Source organism: Protopterus annectens, chromosome 2.part1, assembly GCF_019279795.1.
Source record: "Protopterus annectens isolate FY-2018-M chromosome 2.part1, PAN1.0, whole genome shotgun sequence".
Classification (NCBI taxonomy): Eukaryota; Metazoa; Chordata; order Ceratodontiformes; family Protopteridae; genus Protopterus; species Protopterus annectens.
Genome location: NC_056729.1, coordinates 1,461,852,211 through 1,461,875,823, shown reverse-complemented (window position 1 = coordinate 1,461,875,823; position 23,613 = coordinate 1,461,852,211). Strand labels below are relative to the sequence as shown.

The window sequence follows — 23,613 nt, the reverse complement described above, 5'->3', positions numbered from 1 at the left end:
TTTCCAGGCTGTGGCAATGTTGAGTCCAAACACTTTTTAGATACCATTGTGGCTTCCTCATATGCAGTCTTGCATATGGAATTAGCAGGATGCAGGATGCCATGAAGCCCAAATCCTGCAGAATTTTTCTTGCAGGTAGCTGGGTCTTTGTTGCAATCATTTGAAAGTAATAAGTCAGTTGCCTTTGTTTGTCTGGCGTGAGATAAGCCATCTGGGCAGTTGTATTTAAGCTTGCACTCAGGAATATTATCTCTTGAGAGGGCACTAGTTTTGATTTATTTTCGTTTACTGTGTACCCTAGGCAAGTTAGTAATCTTTTTACAAACGCCATATGCTTTAGTAGAATGTCCTTGCTGTCTGCTTGAATAAGGCAGTCGTCCAAGTAGGGATATATTTGAATTCCTTTTTGTCTGCAAAATGCAATTACTGGTGCCAGGCATTTTGTGAAGACCCTGGGCGCAGTAGATAAGCTAAAGGGCAGTGCAGAGAATTGGTAATGCCTTGAGCCAGCTATGAATCTGAGGTATCTTCTGCAAGATTGTCTGATTGGGACATGCAGGTATGCCTCTTTGAGGTCCAAAGTAACTAGCCAGGACTTTTTGCCCAGCATGGGTAGAAGTTGCTGCAGTGTCAACATTTTGAATTTTGGAACATCCAGAAAAGTATTTAGAGTAGACAGGTCCAGTATTGGTCTCCAAGCTTTGTCCTTTCTGGGCACCAAGAAAAGTCTTGAGTAAAATCCTTGTCCCTGCTCTTGCTGTGGTACTTTTGGAATAGCCCTCATGTCCATGAGAGCAGAAATTTGTTTTTGTGCCCCTGCTCATTGATTGTGTGGCAGGTCTGGCATACCTTTTGGCCTTGGTAGGGTGTGAAAGAGGAACCTGTAACCCTGGGAAATATTCAGTACCCATTTGTCTTGGGTAATTATGTGCCAATTTTGTGAGAAAAGTGCTAGTTTTCCCCCTAAGGGTGCCGCCAAAAGGCAAGTGCTTGGCATTGGTAGAGGGAAGTCATTGGGACTGTTTCCTACAAGGTTGTGATTTGTCTTCTCCACCTTTGGGGGCTGAAGCACCCCATTGCTTAGGTCTGTATGTGCCTTGTGGCTGAGATCTGCCTCTTGGGCATCTGTATCTGCCTTTTTGTGGCCTGTCTGACACTGGAAAGGACCAATTTTTAGAAGGCCAGTTCCTGCTAAATCTGGGTGGCTGAACCTGTAGGAAATCCTTTACTGTCTGCATTGATTTTGCTTTATCCTCCATTTTCTTTAACACCTCTTCTGCCTTAACACCAAACAAAGTATAATGCTGTAATGGAGCATCCAACAATTTTGCTTTAACATGATCAGGTAAACTTTGTTCTTTCAACCAAGTATGCCTTCGAATGACAGAACCTGTAACTGCGGCTCTGCAAGAAGCCTCTTGTTGTGGTTTTCAGCTTATCCCGGTTAGGGGTCGCCACAGTGGAACTCTAGTCCGCTAATGTTTGGTAGTGGATTTTTACGTGCCGAGTTACCAGCCCTGACGCACAACCTTCAACGAAGGCACGCCCATTCACGCATGCCTCCACACAGAAGACACTCTGAGAATCGAATGCGACAATGTCTTGCTGTGAGGCGACAACGCTACCGCAGCACCACTAACCACATTGCAAAGTATGCTTTTCCCACTTGTTCAGCTGCATGCAATAAATCCTGCATTTCCTTATTGTCAGGACTTTTGAGCTTGTAAGCATTTTCTGTTTGAGCAAAGACATTAGGTATTGTTGATATTTAAGCATGTGAAACTGGCAGTTTAAAGCCCTTACAGCTAAAGAAGCAGAGGTGTAAACTTTTTTCCCCCATCTGTCCAGTGCTCTAGAATCCCTATCAGAGGGAACAGGATTTTTTGCAGTGGAAGTCTTGACCTCTTTGGGACCCTGAGAAATTGTTTCTGGGTCAGCAGCAGGGTTTTTATAAAGAAATTTATGTGAATCTGGGACCCTGTAGTACCTATCAGGCATAACTGGTGCAGGGGGTAAAGAATCAGGAGACAAAATGTATTCAGAAAAAACATCATGAACAATATCTAGAACAGGGGGAATAGCAAGGGGTCTGTGCTGAGGCAGTAAAAGATTCTGAATAATACTGGCTCTCCCAATGTAAATGCTCCCTCATGGTGTGCAAGGTTTCCCCAAAAGAGTAATCCTCAGGAGGAGAGGCTGAAGGGATAGATTCTTCAGCGTCTGAGTCCTCATAGGGAGGAAGAGAATATCCCTGCTCTGAAGAGGAATCAGAGGAAATAGAAACCTGGTCAGAGGAATCATAGTCAGTATCTTGCCTAGGTCTTTTATCAGGAGGGGGATGGGAACCCCTGATCAGAGTAATTAGGTTCTCGGCGATTTTAAGCATCTGTTTCTTTGGCATGGATGACTGTCCAGGTGAATGCTGTACTTGTTTCTTTGTCTTTATAGGTGTTTTAGACTTTGCCTTGGCTGCTGAAGTGGTCTTGCTAGTAAGCTGTGTAGGTCTGAAAACACCCTCAGAAGCCGATGCCTGCTCAGTGGCTCCGGACCCATCTGAGGGAATAATAGTTTCCATAGGCCCAATACCTTGAGTTTCCAGAGGCCTAGTTGTCTCCACGTGGGAGTCGGAGGCGGCCTTTGGCTCTGAGGTAGCGGGTGTCAGGGGCTGCAAAAGCGCCTCACTGACAACCGGCAACTGGCCTAGAAGAGGCTTTGTCGTTGGTTTTGGACCTCGGATGCCTGTCCTTTTCTTTGTCCTTGTGCTTTTTATGAATTCCGGTCGTCGGTTGCTCTGACGGCATTATATAATTAAACCTCCGGCCAAAGTAATGTAAAGCAAAATAGAACAGATGCTTAATAGTGCGTTGGTTGAATCTAGTGCAAAACCGACAACTAGCAACGTCGTGGTCGGGGCCTAGGCAAGGAATACAGTAAGAATGAAAACCGTTATGAGGTATTTGCTTCCCACAAGAAATACAATTGTTAACTTTTACTGACATCGGTCTGGAGCAAGAAAAAGTTTCCCCAACGGGGTACTTAGCTTTATTGAAGACTTTGGATCTGAAATTCAATTTCAAAAATCTCAGGAGTCGGCCGACCAGCACTTGAGAAAGTACAGTTTTGTACCTACCATAAATGTAGATGTTCGAAGATCCACATTGCTGCAGTCCTTACATATGGGTAGTCCACTGTCCTCGGTCGGCCCGAATACCAAAGTATTAGGCTGACGTCGGTCAAGGCGCTTAAAACTGACATCAGGACGTCAGGGTACAAAAGCGCATGACCGACGTCATTTCCTCAGTCTTTTCTTGCCCCAGATGTCAGAAGGCCCCAACAAGAAAGGCCAAAGCCAAAAACCAGCAAAACCTAACCAACCACCCGTGCACTAACCATATTTACAATATGTACAACACAAACCACACCACCACCTTCAACAACAGAGGGGAAGGAGGGAGGGTAAATTGGACTGCAGCAATGTGGATCTTCGAACATCTACATTTATGGTAGGTACAAAACTGTACTATGTTCTTCATCTCACACTGCTGCAGTCCTTACATATGGGTAGAATCCCAAAGCAGAGGTAAGGGAGGATGGCAAAACTATAAAGCATTAGGAGCTGCCAACATGCCTTGTAAAATTGCAGTGGCAAATCCAGCCCTAGATTTAGAGTAAAGTGGAAGGTGGTAATGCTTAGGGAAAGTATGCACTGAACTCCAAGTAGCTGCTTCCAAAATATCTTTAGTAGCCACCCCTTAAAAAGCTGTAGAAGTGGCAGTAGCCCTAGTGGAATGAGGCCTAATCCCAGCTGGAATCTCCTTACCATGATGGGAATAACAGAAAGCAATACAAAAACCAATCCACTTAGAAATAGTTTGTTTTGAAACAGGTTTGCCCTGAGAACCCAAAGCAAAAGAAACAAACAACTGCTGAGACTGCCTGAACCCTTTAGTTCTGCTCAAATAATATCGCAACTGTCTGTGTATATCCAAAGTGTGCAAAATCCTTTCCCCTTTATTTTGGGGGTTTGCATAAAAAGTAGGCAAATGAATAGTTTGGTTTAAGGCCACACTAGAAACCACTTTAGGCATAAAAGAAGGGTTAGTACGCAAAGACACCCTATCCTTGTGGAAAATTAAGAAAGGCTCAACTGCCATAAGGGCCTGTAATTCAGAAACCCTTCTAGCAGAGGTAATGGGCAACAAAAAAGCAGTCTTCCATGATAAATATTTCAACTCTGCCGATGCTGCAGGCTCAAAAGGTTGTAGAGTGAGTTTCTCCAACACAAAATTGAGATCCCAAGCAGGAGTAGGAGCTCTACGTGGGGTCTTATATTCTTTGCCCTCTAAGGAATTGCTTAAACAAAGGCTGAGAAAATAATGGTGGGTCACAGTCATAGTGAGCAGAAATTGCTGCAGCATGAACCTTTATAGAGGAGAAGGACAAACCTTTGTCCAATAACTCAGTAAGGTATTGAAGCAACACTTAAATTAGGTTTAGAAACATCAAAGTCCTTTGCTGTACTCCAAAATAAAAATCTCCTCCATTTATCTGCGTAAACTTTCCTTGTACTAGGCCTTCTGGCCTCCAAAATAACATTCAAAACTTGTTGTGGAAGCTGAGACCCTCCAGGGTTTAAAACAGAATATGCCAGGCTGTCAGATGTAGAGAATGAAGTTTGACATTGAGTAAATGACTGTTCTCCTGAGACAGCAGGTGAGGAATCGAAGGCAAAGGCCATGGAGGCTCCTGTACCAGACTTCTCAGTAATGGGTACCAGTGCTGTCGAGGCCAATCTGGAGCTATTAAAATCATGTTTGGCTTGTCCTGTCTGACCTTCAGCAGTACCTTTGGGAGGAGAGGCAGAGGTGGAAAGGCATACACGTGAAGATTGCTCCAATTGAATGAGAGAGCATCCACTTTCCAAGCTGTGGGATGAAACCTTTTTGTGCAAAACTTTGGCAGCTGGTAATTTAGTGGAGAAGCGAACAGATCTATGTCTGGAGTTCCCCATAACACTGTCAATCTCTGAAATACATGAGGATCCAATTTCCACTCGTGGGGATCCATAATTTGTCTGCTCAACACATCTGCTAAGGAGTTCTGTGCTCCTGGCAGAAACCTTGCCTGAAGATTTAGCTGTAAACTGAGAGCAGTCTCCCACAAAATCATTGCTTGTCTGCATAGAGGATAAGAATCGTTCCCCTTGCTTGTTGATGTACCACATGACAGTTGTGTTGTCTGTTTGAATCAACACCTGCCCTGGAAGAAGTAAATCCTTGAAAGCTATCAATGCAAATTGGACTGCTAACATCTCCTTCAAGTTGATATGTAGATGTTGAAGTCTGGCAGGCCACGTGTCTTGTACCCATTTTCCATTTAGATGAGCTCCCCAAGCTTTGTCTGAGGCATCTGTCGTTAAAATCTGACTCACCTCTGGCCGGGTCACAGAGAGTCCCTTGTTTAGGTGACATTCCTGAGCCCACCACAAAAATTCCTTTTGAATGCAAGGTATTATCTGAATGACAGTGTCCAAATCTTGGCAGTGCTGTGTCCATACATTCTTGAGATACCATTGTAGCTTCCTCATATGCAGTTTGGCATTGGGAAGTACCAGAATACAAGATGCCATGAACCCCAAGGCTTGAAGGACTGTCCTTGCAGTCAGCCTGGACTGACGAGACAACTGGTGGAAGTAAAGAGAAAGATTCTTTTGTTTGTCCGGGGTCAAAAGGCCATCTGGGATGCTGTATTCAGTCTCACACCCAGAAAGCACATGTCCTGAGAGGGTACTAGACTGGACTTTATTTCGTTCACAGAATACCCCAGGCATCTTAACACTGCCATCACATACTGTAAATGATGAAGAAGTTCGTCCTTTCTTGGGCCAGAATCAGGCAATCGTCCAAATAAGGATAGATCTGTATTCCTCTTAGCCTGAAGAAAGCTACCACTGGAGCCAGAACCTTCGTGAACACTCTGGGCAGTAGATAAGCCAAAGGGCAATGCAGAGAACTGATAATGTGAAGTCCCAGCCCGAAAACACAGATACTTCCTGCAACTGGGCCTGATAGGAACATGAAGGTAAGCCTCCTTGAGATCCAGAGTCACCATCCAGTGATCTTTGCCCAGCAGAGGTAAAAGCTGTTGTAACGTCAACATTTTGAACTTGGGAATGTCCAGATATGTGTTGAGGATAGATAAATCCAAAATTGGTCTCCACGTGTTTCCTTTCTTTGGTACTAGAAACAGGCGAGAATAAAATCCTAGGCCCACTTCTGGCAGAGGGACCGGTTGTATGGCCCCTATTTGAAGTAGTAGAGAAATTTGTTTGCGAGCCTCTAGTCTTTTCTGAGGAGGAACGTCCAGCATGCCTTTGAAAGGAGGCAAGGTATGGAAATAAAACTTGTAACCCTGGTGTATGATATCCAATACCCATTTGTCTTGGGTAATCAACATCCAATTTTCCTTGAAGAGTGCTAACCTTCCTCCCAAAGGTGCTGCCAGGCAAGAAGGATCTGGCAGCTGAAAAAGTAGGTCATTGGGCCTGTTTACGAAAGGACTGGCCCCTGCCCTCACCCGAAGATTGTGCAGGTGAACTCCCTGTTCTAGGCCTGAAAGAACTCTGAGCTCTGCCCCTACCACGTCTAGATCTACCCCTAGACTGAGAATCATAAGAAGGATCGTCCACCCCTTAGCAGGCCAATTCCTACTAAACTTGGAGGCTGAACTTGCAAAAAATCTTTAACAGCCTGCATAGACTTAGCCTCGTCTTCCATTTTCTTCAAGACTGACTCCACAGGTGAACCAAACAACACATCAGACTGCAAAGGAGCATCCAAAATCCTTGTCTTAACATGGTCAGATAAATTCTGATCCTTCAGCCAGGCGTGCCTGCGAAGAACTGAGCCAGTGGCAGCCACCCTAGACGAGGCCTGCACAGCATCAAAACCACACTGTAATGAATGCTTACCCACCTGTTCAGAGACATGCACCAAATCTTGTAATTCTTTACACTCAATGCCTTCCGCCAGAGCATCCACCTTAGACTTCAATTGAGAAAGAAGAAAGTTTTGATATTTCAACATATGAAACTGGCAATTCAAAGCCCTCATAGCTAAGGTAGAAGATGTATAGACCTTCTTTCCCCATCTATCCAAAGCTCTGGCTTCTTTATCTAGAGGAACCAGATTTTTTACAACAGAGGCCTTGACACCCTTAGGTCCCTGACTAATAGTTTCTGGGTCCGCCCTAGGACTCTTATAAAGATATTTATGAGCCTCAGGCACCCTGTAATACCTATCCGGTTTAACAGGAGCAGGAGGCAGAGAAAGTACAGTTTTGTACCTACCATAAATGTAGATGTTCGAGGATTCCATTGCTGCAGTCCTGACTATTGGGTATAGTCCGCGTCCCAGTCGGCCCGAATACCAGAGTATAAGGCTGACGTCGGTCAGGGCGCATTAGACTGACGTCAGTACGTCAGGGTACTAATGCGCATGACCGACGTCATATCCTCAGTCTTTTCTTGCCCCAGATGTCAGAAGACCCAAAAAGACAAGTCCCAAAACAACCTGCACCAAAAACATGTATAATATATACAACAATATATATATATATATATAAAATATAAGCATGTAAACTCACCTACACAACCACCCCTAAACACAGAGGGGAAGGAGGGAGGGTAAATTGGACTGCAGCAATGGAATCCTCGAACATCTACATTTATGGTAGGTACAAAACTGTACTATGTTCTTCGTCTTCCATTGCTGCAGTCCTGACTATTGGGTAGAATCCCAAAGCAGAGGTAAGGGAGGCTGGCAAATTATAAAGCAGCAGGAGCTGACAACATGCCTTGTAAAACAGCAGTGGCAAAACCAGCCCTAGTCTTAGAGTATATAGGAAGGTGATAATGCCTAGAGAAAGTATGCACTGAACTCCAAGTAGCTGCTTCCAGAATATCCTTAGTTGCCACCCCCCTTAGAAATGCTGTTGAAGTGGCAGTAGCCCTAGTAGAATGAGGCCTAATCCCAGCTGGAATCTCCTTGCCATGATGGGAATAACAAAATGCAATGCAAAAGCCAATCCACCTAGAAATAGTTTGTTTTGACACAGGCTTGCCCTGTGAACTCAAAGCAAAAGAAACAAGTAACTGCTGAGACTGCCTAAAATTCTTAGTCCTGCTCAAATAATAACGCAATTGCCTGTGTACATCTAAAGTGTGCAAAATCTTTTCCCCTTTATTTTGAGGATCTGCAGAAAACGTAGGCAAATGAATAGTTTGGTTTAAAGCCACACTAGAAACCACCTTAGGCATAAAGGAAGGATTAGTGCGTAATGATACCCTGTCCTTATGGAAAATCAAAAGGGCTCTACTGCCATAAGGGCCTGCAACTCAGACACCCTTCTTGCAGAAGTAATAGCCAACAGAAAAGCAGTCTTCCATGACAAATATTTCAATTCAGCAGTAGCTGCAGGCTCAAAAGGTTGTAGAGTAAGTTTTTCCAACACAAAATTGAGATCCCAAGCAGGAGTAGGAGCTCTACGTGGGGTCTTATATTCTTTGCCCCTCTAAGAAACTGCTTGAACAAAGGATGCGAAAACAAAGGTGGGTCACAATCATAGTGAGCTGAAATTGCTGCAGCATGAATCTTTATGGAAGAGAAGGACAAACCTTTGTCCAATAATTCAGTAAGATATTGAAGAGCCACACTCAAATTAGGCTCTGAAATCTCCAAATTCTTTGCTGTACTCCAAAATAAAAATCTCTTCCATTTTTCTGCACACTCTCCTAGTACTAGGCCTTCTAGCTTCCATAATCACATTTAAAACTTGTTGAGGAAGTTGAGACCTGCTGTGTTTCAACACAGAATATGCCAGGCTGTGAGATGAAGAGATTGAAGCTTGACATTGAGCAGATGACCGTCCTTCTGAGATAACAGATGAGGAATCAGAGGCAAAGGCCATGGAGGCTTCTTTACCAGACTCCGTAGAAGTGGGTACCAGTGTTGCAGAGGCCAATCTGGAGCTATCAAAATCATCCTTGGCCTGTCTTGTCTGACCTTTAATAGTACCTTTGGAAGAAGTGGTAGAGGTGGAAAGGCATACACATGAAGGTTTTTCCAACTGAAAGACAGAGCATCCACTTTCCAAGCTGTGTGATGAAACCCCTTTGTGCAATACTTTGGCAGCTGGTGGTTTAGTGGAGAAGCGAACAGATCTATGTCTGGAGTTCCCCATGACACTGTCAGTTTCTGAAATACATGAAGATCCAGTTTCCACTGTGGGGATCCATGATTTGTCTGCTTAACACATCTGCTAAGGAGTTCTGTGCTCCTGGCAGAAACCTTGCCTGAAGAGTTAGTTGCAAGCTTAGCGCAGTCTCCCATAAAATCATTGCTTGCCTGCATAGAGGATAAGAATGTGTTCCCCTTGCTTGTTGATGTACCACATGACAGTTGTGTTGTCTGTTAGAATCAACACCTGCCCTGGAAGAAGTAACTCCTTGAAAGCCATTAATGCAAACTGGACTGCTAACATCTCCTTCATGTTGATATGTAGATGCTGTAGTCTGGCAGGCCACTTGTCTTGTATCCACTTTCCATTTAGATGAGCTCCCAAGCAATGTCCGAGGCATCTGTCGTTAGAATCTGACTTGCCTCTGGCCGGGTCACAGAGAGTCCCTTGTTTAGGTGACATTCCTGAGCCCACCACAAAATTCCTTTTGAATGCAAGGTATTATTTGAATGACAGTGTCCAAATCCTGGCAGTGCTGTGTCCATACATTTTTGAGATACCATTGTAGCTTCCTCATATGCAGTTTGGCATTGGGAAGCACCAGAATACAAGATGCCATGAACCCTAATGCTTGAAGGACTGTCCTTGCAGTCAGCACGGACTGATGAGATAGTTGATGGAAGTAAAGTGACAGACTCTTTTGTTTGTCCGGGGTTAAAAAGGCCATCTGGGCTGCTGTATTCAGTCTTACACCCAGAAAGCACATGTCTTGAGAGGGTACTAGACTGGACTTTATTTCGTTCACAGAATACCCTAGGCATCTTAGCACTGCTATAACATATTCCAGATGCTTGAGAAGGTCTTCCTTTTCTTGAGCCAGAATCAGGCAGTCGTCCAAGTAAGGATAGATTTGAATTCCTTGAAGCCTGAAGTAAGCTATCACTGGAGCCAGAACCTTTGTGAATACTCTGGGCGCAGTAGATAAGCCAAAGGGCAATGCAGAGAACTGATAATGAGAATTTCCAGCTCGAAACCGCAGATACTTTCTGCAACTTAGCCTTATAGGCACATGAAGGTAAGCTTCCTTGAGATCTAAAGTTACCATCCAGTGATCTTTGCCCAGCAGAGGTAAAAGCTGTTGTAACGTCAACATCTTGAACTTGGGAATGTCCAAAAACGTGTTGAGGAGAGATAAATCCAAAATTGGTCTCCACGTGTTCCCCTTCTTTGGTACAAGGAACAGGCGAGAATAAAATCTTAGGCCCCTCTCTGACACAGGGACTGGCTGAATGGCCCCTATGTGAAGTAACTGTAAAACTTGCTTGTGAGCCTCTTTTCTTTGTAGAGGAGGAACGTCTGGCATGCCTTTGAAAGGGGGCATTGTATGGAAATAAAATCTGTAACCGTGGTGAATGATATCCAACACCCATTTGTCTTGAGTAATTAAATCCCAATTTTCTTTGAAAAGAGACAGTCTTCCCCCCAAAGGAGCTGCCAGACGTGAATCTGCTGGCAGCTGAAGAAACAGGTCATTGGGTCTGTTTACGAAAGGACTGACCCCTGCCCTCACCAGAAGTCTGAGCAGGTGAACTCCTGTTCTAGGCCTAAAAGAACTTTGAGCCCTGCCCCTACCACGTCCTAGACCTACCCCTAGACTGAGAATCATAAGCAGGATATGTCCACCCCTTAGCAGGCCAATTTCTACTAAACTTCGGTGGCTGCACCTGCAAAAATCTTTAACAGTTTGCATAGACTTAGCTTTGTCCTCCATTTTCTTTAAAACAGCTTCCACAGGCGAACCAAACAACACATCAGACTGTAAAGGAGCATCCAAAATCCTTGTCTTAACATGCTCAGCTAAATTCTGATCCTTCAACCAGGCATGCCTGCGAAGAACAGAGCTGGTAGCAGCCACCCTCGAGGAGGCCTGTACAGCATCAAAACCACATTGCAAAGAATGCTTACCCACTTGTTCGGACACATGAACCAAATCCAGCAACTCTTTACACTCAATACCTTCCGCCAAAGCATCCACCTTAGATTTCAATTGTGAAAGAAGGTAATTCTGATATTTTAACATGTGAAACTGACAATTCAAAGCTCTCATGGCTAGAGTGGAAGAAGTATACACTTTCTTTCCCCACCTATCCAAAGCCCTCGCCTCTTTATCAGTGGGGACAGGATTTTTAACCACAGAAGCTTTTACACCCTTAGGCCCCTGAGAAATAGTTTCTGGGTCCGCCCTAGGACTCTTAAACAAATATTTATGAGCTTCGGGCACCCTATAATACCTATCAGGCTTAACAGGAGCAGGAGGCAAAGAGTCAGGGTTCAGTGAAGCCTCTGCAAAAACATCTTCCATCACATTCAACACAGGAGGAATAGCTAAAGGCCTATGCTGGGGTAAAAACAAGAACTCCCTAAGCCTTTTCCTGGAGTCAGAGTAATCCTGGCCTTCCCATTTAAAGTGCTCCCTCATGGAATGCAAAGTCTCTGAAAATGAGAAATCCTCAGGTGGAGACGCTGTAGGAGTGGAATCATCCACATCAGAATCAGAATAGGTAGGATACTCCTGCAAATCTTCCACAGAAGATTCTGAAGCCTCAGAACACTGTTCAAAACTCTCAAACTCAGATTCCACCCTAGGCCTCTTATCAGGCGGGGGCATAGAACCCCTAATCATAGTAATCAAATCTTCTGCCATCTTAAGCATATGTTTCTTAGGTACGGAACCTGAAATGGTAGGAGAAGCCCCCACTGAAGCTGAAGTAGGCCTACCTCTCATAGAAGTTTTGGCAACAGAAGGAGAGGCCCTAATTACCTTGGGAAGAGAGGGAAGAACAGTCACCTGAGAAGCCCCCTCAGCCTGACCTACCTCCTGAGAAGGCACATCCTGTAAGAGTATAGTTTCTGCCTGGGACTCCATGGAAACTCCTGGCAAAACCTCCGGCTCCACTGAGCCTTCCAAAGAACCGACGTCCGGGACTGCCGGTTCCTCAACCCTAGGCTTCACTGTTTTATCCTTGCGCTTCTTGGAGGAAGCGGGCGTCGGAGCATCCGACGGCATTTTATAATTGCAACGCTTCCCAAACACTAACCTGGCACAGTCTAACCTCCTCTTAATAGTGCGTTTGTTAAACCTAGCACAAGAGCGGCAACCAACAACGCCGTGCTCAGGCCCTAAACAAGGTATACACAAGGTATGATAATCCCTATGAGGTATCTGTTTCCCACAAGAAATACAGTTATTCACTTTTTCTGACATCCGGTAAAATACTGAGGCAAGAAAAACCAAAATGTTCCCAACGGGTACTTAGCCAACTCTGTTTCGGTCTGAAACTCCGGTTTCGGAAATATTTCAGTACGCCAACCTGCACTCGCAAAATTGCTTCTGCATCGGACCATGCGGCAAAAAAGACTGAGGATATGACGTCGGTCATGCGCATTAGTACCCTGACGTACTGACGTCAGTCTAATGCGCCCTGACCGACGTCAGCCTTATACTCTGGTATTCGGGCCGACTGGGACGCGGACTATACCCAATAGTCAGGACTGCAGCAATGGAAGACGAAGAACATTCAGGATTAAGTGAAGCCTCTGCAAACACATCTTCCACAACATCCAGAACAGGGGGTATAGCCAAGGGCCTATGCTGGGGTAACAGCAAAAACTCCCTAAGCCTTTTCCTAGAATCAGAGAAGTCCTGACCTTCCCACTTAAAATGTTCCCTCATAGAATGAAGTGTCTCTGAAAAAGAAAAATCCTCTGGAGGAGAAGCAGAAGGAGTGGAATCATCTGCATCAGAATCAGAATAAGGAGAGTACTCCTGCAAGTCTTCAGCTGAAGACTCTGAAACATCCGAAACCTGCTCAAAACTTCCCAACTCTGGCTCCACCCTAGGCCTCTTATCAGGAGGGGGCAAAGAACCTCTAATCAGAGTAATCAAATCTTCTGCCATTTTAAGCATGTGCTTCTTAGGCACAGACCCTGCTGAACTAGGAGTGACACCAACAGAAGCTAAAACTGGCCTGCCTCTGGGAGAAGCCTTGGAAACAGAAGGAGAAGGCCTAACCACCCTAGGAAGGGAGGGAGTACAGTAACTTGAGAAGCCCCTTCAGCCTGACCTGCCTCCTGAGAGACCACCTCCTGCAAAATCAAAGTCTCCCCCTGAGACTCCAGAGAAGTCTCCGTCGGAACCACCGGTTCCACTGAAACCTCTAAAGAACCGGCGTCCGGAACGGACGACTCATCTTGCCTGGGTTTAACTGCTTTGTCTTTGCGCTTCTTCAGAAGCGGCGCCGGAGAATCCGACGGCATATTATAATTGCACCGCTTCCCAAAGACCAGCCTAGCACAATCTAACCTTCGCTTAATAGTGCGTTTATTGAATCTAGCACAAAAGCGACACCCAACAACGTCGTGCTCAGGCCCCAAACAAGGAATACACAAAGAATGATAATCCCTACGCGGTATCTGTTTCCCACAAGAAATACAGTTATTCACTTTTTCTGACATCCGGTAAAACACCGAGGCAAGAAAAAAACAAAATATTCCCCAACGGGGTACTTAGCCAACTTGGATTCGGTCTGAAACTCCGAATTCGAAAAATTTCAGAACGCCGAACGGCACTTGCAACGCTGCTTCTGCATCGGACCATGCGGCAAAAAAGACTGAGGAAATTACGTCGGTCATGCGCTTTTGTACCCTGACGTCCTGATGTCAGTTTTAAGCGCCTTGACCGACGTCAGCCTAATACTTTGGTATTCGGGCCGACCGAGGACAGCGGACTACCCATATGTAAGGACTGCAGCAATGTGAGATGAAGAACATCTGCTTTTGCTTCGGGCACCGCACGGCAAGAAAGACTGAAGAAAATGTTGTCGGCTGCATCTTTTATACCCCTGGCGCACTGATGTCAGGGAAGAGGCGACAGCTACCGACGCCGGACCAAGACTTTGGAATTCAGGCCGACTGCGGGTAGCCTGCCAGCAGGATAACCCAAGTGTAATGACTTCAACAGTGAAACACGATGAACATCTCCAATAATCAAAGGCTAAACAAATTTATGTTGTACAGCATTTGTAATGTAATTAAATTTACAGCCAATTTTGACTGTGACTCAAACAACTAGGGTTGAATAGCAGCTCTGACACTAGAGAGGCTAGACAGGGAAGGTGACAAGTGAAGGAGCACAGTCCACTCACCTCTCCTGAGAGGGGTGGATGGGGTTGCGCACACTCAGCACCACACTATTTTGCTCCATTTCCCCCGGTGGATACTTAGGAAAGCCCTGCTCATACTTGGGGGGGGGGGGGGGGGGGTCCTTCACGGTCATCCACTGCACATCTCCTTCTGACACTTTCCTAGGTTCATGTGAGGGGCAGGTCTACAAAAACATGCAAAAAAGATCTCAAACCATCCCAGATGGCTGCCTGAATGATGGCCCCTCTTGGGTGACCTTCACCCCAGTGAAGGAGGAATGAGCAAACGACAAAGCAGCAAGCAAAGAAAAAAAAAACGCATTTACAGCCAATTCCCAAGAACTGTGAACATAACCTTAGTATATTTCCTTCTATGCATTACTAACTACTCTCAGCAGTCACTGTAATCATAACGCACAACTGTTCCGAAGTAGAATCTCTGCAACTTTGGTGTACTAATGCTTGTAACAAAGGAATGTGTACTTAATGATACTGTCTCACTGGGCCTCCCTTGGGAAAGAAAAAAAAAAAAATCCCACAAGACTGTCCAGTTAAACTCAAATAACCTCTGCATACAACTTTAGCCTGTGTGCAACTGTTCACCAATATTCAGAATATCATACCAAATTCGGTCATAGCATACTAACAGACATATGAAATTATTTGCATCAGTAATCTACTCTTCTCAGAATGACAAAACAAAGTCCATTCAAACACTTGATCTGCAATAATTTTAATTTACTCCGAGGACCTGCAAACTCACAGCAGGTTACATAGTTAAGGGAGTGCACTGCCAAAGCCCCTGGCATCTCCTGCCCCCCACTTCATTCTATGCTTTGCAAATATGAACCAATTGACAGGGATAAGTTTTTTTGTTTCAGCATTCATTGAAAAGTGATTCACTGGAATGTACCAAATTCAATGAACTCTTTCTTGCATGCAATGCCTTTATGCGAGTCTTGAGACAGTAATACATTTGTTCCATATAGTACAACAAAATTGCTAATAATCGGAATACTATTGTAAACCATATGCCATGCAGTTATAAACAGCACGTAATAGCAAGAACATCTACCAATCAAATACTTCATACCTTTATTTTTTCTCTAACAACCTAATTAAATCTACAACATTTTTTTACTCGGAATGTTCTTTAATACAAGCACACATTTCAATACTGCATTTTAGAAAGCAAATCAACATTACAGAATGCATGAAGAATATAAAGAATTCATGACAGTTTTTCAAGCTTCTGGACATAATTGCTAAAGATATGCACATATTCAAAAGTAATGCGAGTGTCCTGATTACACTCCAATATTCGGAAAAATGCAAACCAGTTAAGCACATGCAACACAATCTTAAAGTTAAGAATCCCCTGCTTTATATTAAGATAAAGTATTTCTCAGCAGTAAAATCTGCCTGTACTGACCACCAAATGACAGTAGCAGAGTAAAGATTGGCTTCTGCCTGCTGTCTGTACCCTTAATGTGTCCCTAATTTCTAATAAAAATGTAGAAAGTTGGTAGAGTAACAGGATGTGTTCACCTACATAATGTGAAGGATTCAAGCTCTGAAATTCAAATCTATGTCATTACTCAGTGGCTTCAATCCTCTGGTTTGTCTGAAAACCACAGATTTTATGAAGAACTGACCAAAATCATGAAGCAATATTCTGGACCTCTATGAAAAATTAGACAGTAGAGAGCCATTAAAGGAAAGTGCAAATGTGACAGGGTAACACTGCCTTTCTGACAGAGTCCGCCAAGTGTTACCACTTTGAAAGCCAGCAAAATACTTAGTAATTTTTTCCCTTGTAACTAATAATACATGGAGCAGATAAAGCTCCATGACCTGCACAGAACCATGATAGTCTCACCGATCACAACCCTGTACTGTGTTGTTCTTAACATGGATGCCAAGATTCACCTAGAGAGCGAAGGCATACATGTATCAAACACACGAGCACATTATGATCTGCATTAAAGTGCTACAGGTTTGTGCATTCTTCCAGTTTTATAACAGATTTCATAATTTTTTTTTTCCTTTCTGAAACATTCTCAAAAAAGGCTTATGAAAAACTTACCTGTCTCAGGAACACAGTCAACAGACTCCCTCCTTAGTAGACTTGTAGCAAGTTTAGATGAGGAATTCTTGGACACCACTGTGCTCTTTTTCACTGGTGGAGACTCGTCAATATCAGAATCTATTAAGATGCAATAAAAATGTAATTTATTTTCAGTCTACTACTGCATATAATCATGAACGCAATATAAAAACATTACACACACACACACACACACACACACACACACACAAGTATATCTGGAGCTCTAGATACAAAATTAAGTAGGAATGCTTTGTGATGCTTGCCGAGAGTAAAGCCCACCCCTTCTTGATTTCAAACTAAGGTGTACTTTACTTCTGGGACTTCAAAGTTTTGAAGTTCCAGAAACATTGGTAGAATTAGTGCAGGCTATGTACAAGGACCCAATAATTCAAGTATGAACAGTGTTTGGCCTCACGGAGGGGTTCCCAGTGAGAGTGGGTGTATATCAGGGTTCAGCTCTGAGCCCACTGCTGTTCATACTGGTGGTGGATTACATTAGCAAGCAGGTCAAAGGGGAAAGATCAACAAAGTTGCTGTATGCAGACGATGTGGCATTACAGGCATACTCTGAACTAGAACTTCAGCAAAGGATAGGAAAATGGAATGCAAAACTGAAGGCACATGGGATGAAACTAAGCATAGATGAGACGGTGGTAATGAAAGCAAATTGGGGAAATCAGAAGTAGTCGAGAAAAGGCACAGAAGGGAAGGTAGTGGAACATGTAAACAGCTTCAAGTATCTGGGAGAGGTGGTTGAGGAAAAGGGAAGTCTGAATGAAGAGGTCAAAGCTAGAATCAGAGGGGCTGCATCCAACTGGCATACTGTCTCAGGTGCAGTCTATGACAGAAGAATGCCAAAGAAGCTGAAAAGTAGGGTCTACAAGACAGTGGTGACCAGCACTACTGAATGGTACAGAAACCTGGGCAGTAAAGGCAGAACAGTTGAAGCTAGAAGTGATGGAAATGAAGTGCCCGATTAGGGTGTTCGGATGCACACTGTGGGACAGACGAAGAAATGAGGACATAAGAGCAGAAGCCAAAGTAGCTTCAATTGCAGAAAAAAGATCATAGACAACAGATTACCATGGTTTGGACACGTGCAGAAAAGCAGAAAACAATCTGATGAGGAAGATTTTGGACAGACAGAAAGAAGGTAAGAGTAAGCGAGGACGTCCAGCAAATAGGTGGATGGAGTGTGTGAAAGAATACCTGCAACAGTCAGGCATGAATGTTGAAGAAGGCAGTAGGTGTGGCACTGAATCGAGAGAGTTGGCAACAGTTAACACAATACCCCGACCCCATGTCGAAAAAAATGGGAAAAAGACTGACTATGATGATGTGTACTTAACTACTTAGTTTATGTACAAAAGAGAAATAGATAAGGAATCCTGGAACTGGTGAAAAACTCAACTAATAATGCAGAAAAAACACCAGCAAGACGAACTTATAAAACACAACACTTTAATGCCAGTAATCGTACAAGTAAAAACGATCATGGTTTAGCTCTTTCATATTGAACTCTAGACACCTTCAGAACCACAATTCAATAGGAAAAGACATTTAAAAACATTTGAAAGCAAACGACATGGTACACACGCCCCCCGTGGGGATGACCGATTTAAACTTGGCTGAAAACCCCACAAACTATTTAAAGCTATCTAGTATAACAAAAAAGCAATACACATATATGGATGTTAAGGGGAATGAAAAAATACAAAAAAATCAAAACAATAATATGCACTGAAATATGCAACAGAAGTGTAACTAGTTAAAAATCTGTTGGCTCTCTTTTCTAGTTCACTTGTGATATGCCATCATTGATCCCCAGTGGAAAAGTGGCATCTAATTTCAACTGCCATAGCATCTCCTGGTGTAGAAGCATATTCTTCCAATCACTGGAGTATGCTGAAACTTGTATCTGCTCGACTGCAAGAAACAAACTTGGTGAAACCCTCAAATATGAGGAAATGTCTGGCAAACACTCATTATCTGCCCGCTGTATGCTGTACAAGTGTTGACAGATCCTCTTATTGAGGGCATTAATAGTTCTGCCAACACAGAAAGCACGGTATTATATACAAGTAGCCGGGTATACCACTTAGAGAAAAGCAGTTAAATCTTCCACCTTTTGCACCTCTTATTTAATTCAGTAAGTGCCTATGTTGGGAAAACTGTTAATGCCCTTGATAAGAGGATCTATCAGAACTTCTATAGCATATAATGAGCAGATAAAGAGTGCACTTGGCACTGGGGATCAGTAATGGCATATCTTTTACGAATAAACTAAAAAAAGAGAACCAACAAATTTTAAATGGTCACACACTTCTATTGTATATTTCAGTGCATATTATTGTTTTGATTTCTTTGTATTTTTTTTCATTCCCTTTAACTTCCATATTTTTGCTTTGTTATATACTAGACAGCTTTAAATAGCTCAGTTTTCAGCCAACTTGATTCCCTTCCCCACGGGGGGGGGGGGGGTGTGTACCCCTTCATTTGCTTTCAAAAAGAAGTTATGTACTCACCATAACGTTCCATCTGAGTAGGTAAACTTCATTTGTCAGCAACTTGTGGGTTTCGGATCTGAGCAGGCAGCATACCAAGCAAAAGATCCGAGCTCCAAGCTCCTCCCCCCTACCCATACTACACTGCAACCTCCTTCCAATCCTCAGATCGAGTTTGCCACTCCACATGTGACACCAACAAACTAACATGAGACCCCTGAACCAAGGACAAACCTCCAGCTCGTGAACTTCAAACATCGAGCTCAGCAAAAGTAACGCCAAGGTAAGGGGGAAGGAGGGAGGGACAGTTGCTGACAAATGAAGTTTATCTACTCAGATGGAACGTTATGGTGAGTACATAACTTCTTTATCCAAAGTAGTTAACTTTATTTGATCAGCAACCTGTGGGACAGAGTCCCCAGCTACCCGAAATCTTGGGAGGCCCTTAAGGAAGGATATTCCGGAGCACTGCAGAGTCAAAGGAAGCCCTTCCTCTAGACACCAAATCCAGTTTATAAGGAGTAAAAAAAGTGAGAGGACGCCCAGGTAGCCGCTGAGCAAATGTCATCCAGGGAAACTCTAGACAAGAATGCTGTAGACGTTGCCATAGAACGTGTAGAATGAGTATGAACTCCTACTGGTTCTGGTAAACCAAGCTCTCTGTATGCTTGCAGGATACACAGGGAAATCCACCTAGCAAGAGTCACTTTTGAAATTGGTTTCCCTAAAAAGGGCTTAGCAAAAGAAACAAAAAGTTGATCAGATTTACGAAAGACCGCTGTCCTGTGCAAATAAAAACGTAACTGCTTGTGAACATCCAGCAAATGAAGTTTGTATTCCCCTTTGTTCTGAAAATTTGGGAAAAAGACAGGCAAATTAATAGATTAATATTGGTCTCAGAAGCAACTTTAGGGAGAAAAGATAGTTTAGTCCTGAGAGACACCCTGCCCTTATGAAACACAAGATATGGGGGTTTCATACAAAGAGCTTGAAGCTCAGACACTCTCCTGGCTGAAGTTATAGCTACCAGAAAAGCAGTCTTCCATGACAAAAATTTTATGTCAACTGATGGAGAGGGCTCGAAAGGAGGCACAACTAAGGCCTGAAGAACCGCAGTCAGATCCCATGGCGGGGACGGATTCTTAATAGGAGGTCTCAGAAGAAAAGTGCCTTTCAAAAAGGTCTTACAAATTCTGGCAGCAGCAAGAGTGCCTAAATTATCCCCTACATGAAAATGAGAAATAGCCGCCAGCTTGGACCTTCACTGTGGAAGAGATGGCTCCTTGCTGGAAGATGAGACAAAAAGTCTAATACCGCTGGGATCGGAGCGGTCAAAGGATCTAGATTTCTCTGTGAAGCCCAAATTGAGAAGAGTCTCCATTTGCTACAGAAAATTTTCCTGGCAGAGGATTTATGTGCTGCAACCAAGATAAATTTAACAGGAGAAGAGATACTGGGAGTCCTAGCAACTAGTGGAACTGGGGCAGCCAAGCTGTGAGCTTCAGACTGTCCAGATTTGGAGGAAGCATTCCCGAGGGATGACTAATCAGATCCGTAACGGGATCCAAGGTGGAGCTATGAGGTGAGACCGTAGGCAGGGGAACCAGACTTGATGAGGCCAGAATGGGGCTATGAGGATCAATCTGCTCCCCAACCGGCAAGCTTGCTGTAAGACTTTTATCATGAGCGGGAGCAGGGGATACGCATAAAGAACACAGGGTGGTCAAGCATGAACAAGAGCATTTCTGGGGGCTCCCCCCATCGGGGGGATTAGAGCGAAAAACTCACTGCACTTCGCGTTGGAAGGCGATGCGAAAAGATCGCAGCAAGACTTGACTCCACTTGAGGAAGATCTGTTCCGCTACACAAGGCTTCAGAGACCACTCGTAGGGAGAAAGGATAGTTCTGCTCAATTTGTCCGCCAAGGTGTTGGACCAACCCGGAATGTGTATTGCTATCAGAAAGCAGTTGGAGGAGATCGCCCATTCCCAGACTCTCATGGCTTCTCAACAAAGGGGATAAGACTTGGTTCCCCCCCGTTTGTTGATATACCAAACCACTGATATATTGTCTGACTGGATCGCAATAGTTCCCAGAGGGAGATAAGCATGAAGGGCCTGCAATGCTAAAAGGACCGCTCTCATCTCTAGAACATTTATATGCAGAATGGTCTTGTTTTAAGTCCATGTGCCTTGAACAGTCCTGCCCGAACAATGCCCCCCCCCCCCACCCTAGGCGGGAGGCGTCCATGGTCACCGTGGCTTGAGGTTGGGGCACAATAAAGGGACGTCCCTCCTGCAAATTCCAAGACTGGAGCCACCACGCGAGAGAATTTCTATGCACTCTGCTCAGAGGGATCGGAAAATCTATAGAGGTTGAGGAAGAATCGACCACTGAACTTGCAACGTCCACTGTAGAATTCTCATATGCAGACGAGCACAAGGGATAAGGTCGGTAGCTGCTGCCATGAAACCTAAGGCTCTCAGGACCAATTCTGCAGGGGGTGCACAGGACTGCAGAAGCACTAATACATGAAGTGCCAGGCTGTGTAGTCTGTCTGGGGTTCAGAATGCCCTGGCCTGTTAAGAATCTATTCTCACCCCTATGAAGTCTAACACTTAACAAGTTGAAGGGAAGACTTCCTGAGACTTATGGTAATCCCTAGCCAAGGTGATATCCGGAGAAAGAAATCTCTGGCTAGCAAGAGTAGATGCCTGGTGGGGGCAGTGAAGAGCTAGTCGTCCAGGTATGGGAAGACCTAAATGCCCTGAAGTCTCAGGTGGGCCGCTACAACTGCCATGACCTTGGTGAACACACTGGGGGCTGTGGTGAGACCAAAGGGTAGGACCCTGAATTGATAATGACTGGCCCCTAGCCGAAAGCGGAGGAACCTCCTGGATCGCCGGTCCATCAGAATATAGTAGTACGCATCCTTGAGCTCTATCAAGCACAACCAGTCTTCCTCCTGCAGGAAGGGCAGATGGATTGAAGCGTGACCATCTGGAACGTTTCCTTGGCAACGAACAGGTTCATTGTAGACAGGTTGAGAATCGGCCTTCAGTCCCCCATCTTTTTTGGCACCAAAAAGAACTTGGAATAGATGCCCGATCCAGACTGGTCTGGGGGCACCTGCTGAATGGCTCTTTTTTCTAGCAGCTTTTGTATTTCCAAGGCCGCGGCCTCCCTCTGAGCAGGTGGGATGTCCGGGAGGCGCCTTGTGTAAGGGAGCTTGTTTATTAAGGGAATAGAATAGTCTCTAGATATTATTCGAAGCACTCAGCGATCTGTCGTGATGGGCTCCCATTGGGCTAGGTGCATCGAAAAACGCCCCCCCGACTGCCTCCAGAGAGGAGCAGACATGCAAACCCTCAGGGCTGCTATGCAGGTGTCTCTGAAAAAAGTTCACGTGACCCGAAGTTCTTTGGCCCCTCTCTGGCTCTGGGTCGGCATCCACCTTGTCCCCCTCTGCCTCTGGGGGGGGGGGGGGGTGTCATGAGAGTTCTGGGACTGCTGAGTTTTCTGGAACCACAGCTTCTTTTGCCCTCGCTGGTTCCTGGAAAAGGACCTCTGAGGGCTAGAGAAGCAGATCCCGATGGCTGACAGCGTCTTCCCGTCTTTCTCGCTCTGGACAAGCGTATCGCAGACAGACTTCCCGAACAGGGTCGAACCGTCAAAGGGTGCGTTAGCGAAGGGTGCCTTGAAGGGTTCAGAGAGGTCGCAAAGACGGAGCCAAGCGTGATGCCTTAAGGCGATACTGGACCAGCTAGCCCTAGCGGCTCCCTCTGTGGCATGAGAGAGTAAACGCATGGACGTATTGGACACAGACTTGAGAGTGGCCATACGAGCAGAGAAGGTCCATTTATCCTTGGCCGACATGGACTCCGGGGGAGACTCTGCGTACTCTTTCATGAGGTCTCGCTGCAGTCGAGTTATGTGGGCCAAATAATTCATCATCCTTATAGTAAAAGGTGGCTGAAGGAAAAGTCCACTTTCCAAGACAGTCCATAGCCCTGGACTCCTTGTCTGGGGGGTGGACCAAGGAACTTTCTTGGGTGAGTTCCTTTTTGATGGCCGCTGCCGCCACCACCATGGCATCAACCGGGGAACCCCTGTTCCAAGAAGCTCTATCTGCCAGTGGACTCAATATTCTGTCTGGCCTTTTGGGTATAGGCTCCATAGTGTCCGGTTCCTACGAAGCTCTGGTGGTGATAAGGTCCACCAGAGGGTCGGCAGGGGGGGGGGACACCCAAGAGGTAGAGGGGCCTGTGTCAAACGCCTCCAGGAATTCCGACTCGTCAGAGGAAGGTTTTTGGGCAGACCCCCCCCCCTCCGGCGAAGGATTTCCATAATGTCTCCAAAGGAGACGTCTTCGGGGGGTAATTTGGGGGAATCTTCCCCTTCCTTCAAGTTGGTAGCCTCAGTGAGGGACTCTGGGGAGTCCAAGTGCCTCCTTTTACACTGCCGTTTGTGAGGGACCTCCTCGGGTGGACTCTCCAGGGAGGGCTCACAAATGGTTTTGTGTTCCTCCAAGGGAACTGGCTAGGGCGCAATAGACACAGGC

The 23,613-nt window shown here is 45.0% G+C and overlaps 1 protein-coding gene across 1 annotated transcript in view; it reads right to left on the bottom strand.

Moving 5' to 3' along the window:
- The window catches only part of RFC1 (replication factor C subunit 1), a 1,497,679-nt gene that overhangs the window by 1,390,382 nt on the left and 83,684 nt on the right, over positions 1-23,613 (bottom strand). The window contains exon 2 of the mRNA XM_044063570.1: positions 16,525-16,644. Within this exon, the coding sequence (XP_043919505.1) occupies positions 16,525-16,644 (120 nt within the window). The remainder of the gene's footprint in view (positions 1-16,524; positions 16,645-23,613) is intronic.